The sequence below is a fragment of the Coffea arabica genome, chromosome 10c (assembly GCF_036785885.1).
Source record: "Coffea arabica cultivar ET-39 chromosome 10c, Coffea Arabica ET-39 HiFi, whole genome shotgun sequence".
Lineage (NCBI taxonomy): Eukaryota > Viridiplantae > Streptophyta > Magnoliopsida > Gentianales > Rubiaceae > Coffea > Coffea arabica.
The window spans coordinates 46,857,870-46,866,337 of record NC_092329.1 but is presented as its reverse complement, the minus strand read 5'-3'; the positions used below and the strand labels follow the sequence as shown (position 1 = coordinate 46,866,337).

Sequence of the window (8,468 nt, the reverse complement as noted above, 5' to 3'; positions counted from 1 at the left end):
AGTAGAAGAGATAAGCAATGTAAAGATCACAAACGTAACAATAAGTAAATAAAAAGGAAAAAATTGCAAACCAATTAACTACCCAACTCCTCTTGATCTTGTAGATTAATTCAAACAAACTTCTTCGAATTGATGAATTACAATCACTCTTGTATACAAAGGAAGGTTCACCTCCTCCTTACCCCGAACTCCACTCGGTTAATCTAGGAAGTTTTACTATTCCTCAGGACAACCCTCACAGAGCTACACTTATGAAATATTCATTCACAAATGAAAAACTTACAATGAACCTCACAACACTAAGACTGCAAATCTTTCTTGGAGAGTGTTTTCTCACTAAAACTACTCTAAATCTTTTGTATCTTCAGAGTGCAAAAGTGGTTTGGAGTTTCTGACCATGCTCTATTAATAGAAGACTAAGAAAGTGTTTCATTAATGCTTCAAAAGGATAGAAAGTAGCTGAAAAGTCAACTAGCCGTTGGGAGTGTCGGACGTTCGGTACTCCTGTTTTTTGCGTCCGACAGCAGGCAGTGAGTTTGAGAAATTTTTTTCAATTCTATCGGACATCCGGTATTGTCCTTGTGAGCGTCCGACAGCTTTCGTCGATTTTGAGGGATCCTATCGGACGTCCGGTACTTCCGTCCGATAGCAGACAAAGAGTTTGAAGGATTCTATCGGACGTCCGATCGAAATCAATGAGTTAGGGGGAATGTCTTATTTCCTTCGGACGTCCGGTGATGGAGTTTTTCATGCGTCCGAAGTTACGCAATGATTATCGGACGTCCGATCCTGTCTTCACAAGCGTCCGACAGCTTTCAACAACTTTTGTTTCTTTCAATTGCACTTGATCTTTGAATCTGATTTGCTTCATAACTGAAAGTATATCTTGAGAATCATCAATTTGTTTTGTAAATATCAAAAGTTAGGAACTAAGATCAACATTCTCCCCCTTTTTTATGATGACAAAACAATGAATGGAAGAAAGAAAAAAGATTGAGCATAAGCTCCCCCTTACTCATTGCATCCAATTCTCTCCCTTTTTGTCATGATAAGATGAGAGTAAAAACTAGCAATCATAATCCAGTAACAATAATTGAGAATCCAGTATTTCAAACAAAAATAGAGAGATGATACCAGAATTCAGCAATCACAAACATATCAACATTTACCAACATATCATAGAGAATTGATACCAAAAGAAATATCAAACAGAGAAATAACAATCAAAATAATTATTAAAACAAATCGTCATTAGATCAGCATTATTCATTCCTCCCCCTTTTTATCATCATAAAACTTCAATAATATTAAAAAATATCAAGAAAAATTCAGTTTAAAATATCAGAAACATCAAAAGAAAATTGCAAAAGAATATTATGAACAAAAATCTCACCGATCTTACCAATATTTCCTACTCCAATTGTTTTAATTCTCATGTCATCTCCAATGTCATTTTGCCACGAGACTTTGGCTTGAAGTTGAAGAATTGTGATGGATCACCGGTCATGTATCTTGAGCACTCACTTTGATTTCTTAATAATGTTCACCAGATTCACCTACTCAAGAGTTCAAATATTTGGTACCCTTTAATTTTTGGGTTCTTGAGAGTTAGTATCATGTCTAACTATCCACATGCATTTCATACATTTTTTCATGTTCTTTCTCATATAGCAATCACTTTTCATATAACCTTTTTGACAACAGAAATTACACATAATCAAGGGGTTATATACACCTTTTAATAAATCTTACTTGTTTTCTCTTATAAACAGCAAAATCATTTGCAACAGAATTTATCTTCTTCTCATAAGTGCCAAAATGAGGTTTTGTTCTATTTTCTTGAAAGCAGTTTTGTTTCTTATATTGGAATAACTCATTTAAATTATCCGTTCTTCTTTTCAGATCACCTTGTTCCTCTTTGAACATTTCACAAAACCTTATTTTTCTATCAAACTTATTTTGTAAATCAATCTCATTTTTTTTCAAGAAATCATTTTTAATTTTCAGCTTCTTGTTTTCTTGAAAAAAGACGTGTATTGTCTTGAAGAAGAAAACTAAATTTGTGTTTCAATTCCTCGTTTCTAACATAAGATTCTTTCAAACTATCATGCAATTTTTTAATGAAAGATTCAAAATCATCATCAATTTTATCATCACTATCAAATTGAGAGTTACAAATTGTTACCTCATCATTTGCAAATGGCCATGAAAGCCAATTGAACAGATTCTTTTTCCTGTTCAATTTCACCATCGGAGTTGCACTCATTCCATATGAATTAAAAGTTGTTGAATCTTGATTTTTTTTCAGCTTTCCTCTTTTTCATTGGACACTCACTTACGTAGTGTCCAGGTTGGCCCCATTCAAAGCAATTATTAGTTTGCTTTTTATTGAACTTTTGCTTCCCTTTGTTTCTTGTATTGCTGAACTGATTTGGGAATGAGTTGCTGTTTCTTTCTTTTCTGAACTTTCGTTTGTTGAGAATTCTCTTGAAGTTTTTTGTGATGAGAGTTAGATCACTATCATCAGCTTCCGTATCTTCTTCATCTAGGGAGGCAGAATCATCTTCATCTTGAAATACCTTTAAAGCAATACTCCTTCTTACTTTCGCATCCTCTTCCTCTTGCATTTTGGACTTAAGTTTTAACTCATAAGAGGTTAGAGAATTAATAAGAGATTCAATAGGCAAGAAATTTAGATCTCTAGTTTCTTCAATGGCAGTCACTTTACTCTCCCAATTCTTTGATAAAGCATTTAGAAATTTTTTATTTTTCTCGCCTAGAGAGTATTCATTTTCCAGCATCTCTAAATTCTTAATGAGGTCATTGAATCTACAATACATCTTATCAATATTTTCATAAGATTCCATCTTGAACTATTCATATTTGGTAACCAAAATAGACTTCTTTTGTTCTCTCATATTCTCACTTTTTTCATAAATTTCTCTAAATTTGTTCCAGATTTCTTTAGCGGACTTACACCCTTTGACCTTAATGAATTCATTTGAATCTAAAGCACAATATAACACATTCATGACTTTCACATTTAAGGTGAGATGAGATCTATCCACAGCAGTCAGTTCATTTCTAGTTTTTAGTCTAGATCTACGAGTATTTTTATCTATAAGAGAGACATCATATGGACCTTCACTAATAATAAACCACAATTCAATATCAATCGATTGCAAGAGAACAATTATTCTTTCTTTCCAACTCACATAATTCGATCCATTAAATATAGGTGGTCTAATCATAGTTTGTCATTTCAAAAACATGGCATTGTTGGTTGCCATATTTACTCCTAAGCCGATTGAGTTTAATCCCAAGGAGACCAAACTCTGATACCAATTGTAAGGATTGAAGACAACCTAAGAAGGGGGTGCATTGGGTTGATTATAAAGCGAATCAAATTATGAACAATTTTGCTCAATATGAAATTTACCCTCTTTTCGAAGTGATCACACAATGAATCAATTAATAAATGAACAAAATCACTTGAGAGAAGTAGAAGAGATAAGCAATGTAAAGATCACAAACGTAACAATAAGTAAATAAAAGGAAAGAATTGCAAACCAATTAACTACCCAACTCCTCTTGAGTTTGTACATTAATTCAAACAAGTTTCTTCAAATTGATGAATTACAATCACTCTTGTGTACAAAGGAAGGTTCACCACCTCCTTGCTCCGAACTCCACTCGGTCAAATTAGAAAATTTTACTATCCCTCAGGACAACTTTCACAGAACTACACTCATGAACTATTTACTCACAAATAAAAAACTTACAATGAACCTCACACTACTAAGATTACAAATCTTCCTTGGGGAGTGTTTTTTCACTAAAACTACTTTAAATCTTTTGTATCTTCAGTGTGCAAAAGTTGTTTGGAGTTTCTGACCATACTCTATTTATAGGAAACCAAGAAAATGTTTCATTAATGCTTCCAACGGATAGAAAGTAGTTGAAAAGTCAACTAGTCGTTGGGAGTGTCAGACGTCTGGTACTCCTGTTTTTTGTGTCCGACAGCAGGCAGTGAGTTTGAGAAATTTTCTTCTATTCTATCGGACGTTCGGTATTGTCCTTGTGAGTGTCCGACAGCTTTCGTCGAATTTGAAGGATCCTATCGGACATCCGGTACTTCCATCCGATAGCAGACAAATAGTTTGAAAGATTCTATCGGACGTCCGATACTTGCGTCCGATCGAAGTCAGTAAGTTAGGGAGAATGTCTTATTTCCTTCGGACGTCTGGTGATGGAGTTTTTCATGCGTTCGAAGTTGCACAATGATTATCGGACGTCCGATCATGTCTTCACAAGCGTCTGACAGCTTTCAACAACTTTTGTTTCTTTCAATTGCACTTGATCTTTGAATCTGATTTGTTTTATAACTGAAAGTATATTTTGAAGAGATATTTGTATCATTCATTTGTTTTATAAACATAAAAAACTAGGGACTAAGATCAACAGTGTGTGCGACCCATTGGAAACGTGAATTGGTGAAACAGGCCAAGGTGGATTGGAATTAGCTTGTGTTTGACTAATACTGGTGGTGATAGATCAATTATAGAAGCATCAAGAAAAGGAAAAACCTCAAAACGAACTTGCCTTGCTAAATATATCCGATTAGTTTGAACATTAAGACACTGATAACCAAGATGAGAAGGACCATAACCCAATAACACACACGGGATGGAACGAACGTTCATTTTATTTTTATTACAGGTCCTAAGGAACGGAAAACAAAGGCACCTAAAAATGTTTCGAAAACAGTAACTGGGTTTAGTCTTGAATAAATGCTCAAACAGAGAAAAATTTTTAATAACCGGAGATGGTATGCGATTAATGAGATATACATCTGTTTCAAAAGAATAATGCCAACATTTTTAAGGAAGCTCAGCTTGAGCAATTAAAGTAAGACCAGTCTCAGCAATGTGCAGCTGTCGACGTTCAATTGCCCCATTTTGCTCATACGTATGGAGACATTTGAGACGAGGGGGTGATGCTCAAACTTTAAAAAAAAACTTTTGTGTTTTTGATACTCACCCCACCAATCAGTTTGAACATTTTTTATTGTGACACTAAATTGGCATTCAACATTTAGTTGAAATTTTTGAAAAATTTGGAACATATCAGATTTTTGAAAAATTGGATAAAACCAAATGAATTTAGAATAATTATCTAAGAAAATAACAACGTACCTATATCCATTAGAGGAAAAATATGGAGCTGGGGTCCATACATCGCTGTAGATTAGTTCTAATAGGAAAGAACTAAAATTATTTGTTATTGGGAGAGAAAGTTTAGTTGCCTTGCCAAGATGACAGGCAGTACAAGTAGTCCTAAGAGAAGAAGAAAAATAGGATAATTTTAAAACTGTACTTACTTGTAAAAATGCATAGAAATTTTAATATTTTCAAGGAAAGTGTAAAATGTAGGTAAAGAAATAAAATAATGTTGAGAAAATGTGAAAATGTTTTGGGTTCTCACACATTGCAAATGAATAAAACTAGTACTTGATTGGTTACATCTAAATGGTGTATCTTAAGGAAACATTAAGATACATATAGATATTGTATATTGGCAATCTTTATATCTTGTAAGTGAAGCCTTGGAGGTGAAGTATGTACTTGAACAATTTCTACCAATGTTATTTAAACACTATTTTGATTGTGATATGGATGGAAATCAAGTCTAAGGCATTATGCTTAGTCTGGTCGGTAATTAACCTACAAATAAAGAAGATAGACAAAATAAATAGGGCTATCTTATTAACTCCAAAAAATTTAGATCCTTGTATCCTTGACACTTCAAGAATTATTAAAACTAGATATTTAAATTTCTTGAAAAACATGACATTAATGGGAGTGTTTTGTCCTAAGAATGGAGTTTGTAAAGGTAAGGATTCACATTTGACTCCTCCATCTATATATATATGGAAAATTGATGGTTTTTTTTCAAAATAATTATTTAAATTATTTTAGATTAGCAATCAATTGAAAAACTCATTATCAAATAAACATATGAAGATAAATCCACCTTGAATCCATTGGTCAAGTCCACTTTAGGAACTAAAGATATGACAGTGTGGTTCAAAGACCTGAGCATTAGACCTGTATGAAAGAATGTTTGGATAGCTTGAACTATGTCCTTTTTAATGATGTACCAGAATTTATGAGAAAATAGAGGACTTATCCCATCAATGGTAGGAGCTTTGTTAGGATTCATGGAGAAAACAACAGGCTATATTAGCCTTTGCAGAGCCCTGTACAAAATAATATCTAAAATCTTGTCTAACAGGCTTAAGAAAGTCCTCAATGTCTGTATTAGTAGGTACCGGGCTGCTTTTGTACCAAGTAGGCAGATTATAGATAATGTCATCATCTCTCATGAATTTTTACACTACCTAAAAAATAAGAGACAAGTGGACCAGGAATTTTCTGCTTTAAAATTAGACATGCCAAAAGCATATGATAGAGTGGAGTGGAAGTTCTTGGAAGAAATCACGAGAAAGATGGGATTCTACGAAATCTGGATCAAATGGATAATGAGCTGTGTGTCATCTGTCAACTACTCTTTCAACATCAATGGAGATCTCAAAAGCTATGTAACACCTGCAAGAGGAACCAGACAAGGAGATCCTCTATCTCCTTATCTGTTTCTGTTGTGCTCTGAAGGCTTCACCAACCTACTAAGGAAGGCAGAAAGGGAAAAAAGGATAACAAGGATGAAGATTTGTAGACAAGGACCATCAATAACGCATCTCTTTCTTGCAGATGATACCTTAATTTTCAGCAAGGCAGACACAAAGGAGGCGGAGGAGCTCAAACAAATTCCGAAGAATTATGAGAAAAGCTCAAGACAGGTGATCAATATGGAAAAATCTTCAGTGTTCTTTAGCAGGAATGTCCCACAACAAACACAGGAGAGGATAAGTTCACAACTTGGTGGTGTACAGATTGTGACTCAAAGGAAATACATAGGGTTACCAATGGTCATCACAAGGGCAAAACAGCAAATTTTTGGCTTTATAAAGGATAAATGTGAGAGGAGGATGAAGCAATGGAAGATAAACTCCTTAGCACTGCAGGGAAGGAAGTTTTGCTGAAAGCAGTGGCCATGGCACTGCCTACTTATACCATGTCCTGCTTCAAGATGCCAATCAGATTATGCAAGGAATTAAGTACTATGATGGCAAACTTTTGGTGGGGAGAAGAGAATGGGAAGAAGAAAATGCACTGGTGCTCCTAGAAAAAGATGACATAGTAGAAGGATAGAGGAGGGCTAGGATTTAAGGACTTGCAAAGCTTCAATAGAGCTCTATTGGGAGAACAAGTATGGAGGATGGTCACAACTCCTAATTCTTTAGTATCTAAAGTGTTAAAAGCCAAATATTACCCACACGAGTCAATATTCAGATGCAAAATCAAGCAGAACTCTTCTTGGATTTGGCAGAGTTTGATGGGTGAAAGGAACTTGGTGGAAAAAGGAACCTATAGGAAAATTGGAAATGGCAAGAGCACTAAGATATGGGAGGACAAATGGATACCAGGAAATTCCCAAGGGAAGCCGACTTCAGCAAAGCCACAACATTGCACAGTCAATAGAGTGGAAGAGCTGATCCAGAACTACAGATGGAAAAGGCCCCTCTTATTTAAGCTGTTCAAGGAGGAGGAAGCTAAAAGAATTATGAGGATACCCTCAGTTTGGTTGATAAAGAAAATAGGCTCTTCGAGACACACAATGGGAATGGGGAGTATACAGTGGCCTCAGCTTATAAGGAACTGGTGAAGAATGATTAGCAAAAAGAAAGCCAGAAAGAAGGAACAAGCCTGAGAGACAATAAGCCTTGGAAAATTTTGTGGAATCTAAATCTAAAACATAAGATAAAGATGTTTTTGTGGAAGTGCTTGAACATTGCATTACCTGTGAATGAAATCATATACAGTAGAATCAAAATAGGATCACCTATATGTAATTGCTGTGGAGAAGACATTGAGACTGTTGAACACCTATTCTTCCAATGCAGGATAGCTAAAGAAACATGGCATCTAACTCCATTACATTGGGATGGAATTGAAGACCAGAGAGGAGACTTTAAGAAGTGGTAGAGCTCAGTAATAGAAGCTAGGCACAGAAGTGAGGGAATGGAACACATAGCCTTAACAGCTAATATCCTGTGGCAGATTTGGAAAGCAAGAAATGACAGAATGTTCAACAATGTGCAGCAACATCCTTTGAAGATAATACAGAAAGCACAAAATGAATGGATGGAATACAAAGAAGCTAAGGATCAAGAGAAAAGGATGAGCATGCTGGAAACGCCAAGAGCAGATGAACTACAGGGACAGAGGAAGGAGGATGCAGACACCATTCATCTAAATATTGCAGTACAGCATAGGATGGGAGGCTGGGACATAGGGATTGGAATAGTAGCAGAGGATGTTAACAAACAAATTCTTGCTCAGTGGGCA

At 35.2% G+C, this 8,468-nt stretch overlaps 1 protein-coding gene across 1 annotated transcript; it reads left to right on the top strand.

Annotated features, from left to right (window-relative positions):
- The first annotated feature begins 7,338 nt into the window (after nucleotides 1-7,338).
- On the top strand, nucleotides 7,339-8,105 carry LOC140015965 (uncharacterized). Its single transcript, XM_072068802.1, has 2 exons — nucleotides 7,339-7,781; nucleotides 8,024-8,105. The coding sequence occupies exons 1-2, from the start codon at nucleotides 7,339-7,341 to the stop codon at nucleotides 8,103-8,105; spliced, it is 525 nt and encodes a 174-aa protein (XP_071924903.1).
- The last annotated feature ends 363 nt before the right edge of the window (nucleotides 8,106-8,468 follow it).

Bases quoted from the DNA above. Each gene is read 5' to 3' on its own strand.
- LOC140015965 (XM_072068802.1), top strand. From the start codon at position 7,339: ATGGTCACAACTCCTAATTCTTTAGTATCTAAAGTGTTAAAAGCCAAA. The intron at 7,782-8,023 runs GTGAAGAATGAT...CTTCCAATGCAG, and splicing joins CCTCAGCTTATAAGGAACTG to GATAGCTAAAGAAACATGGC.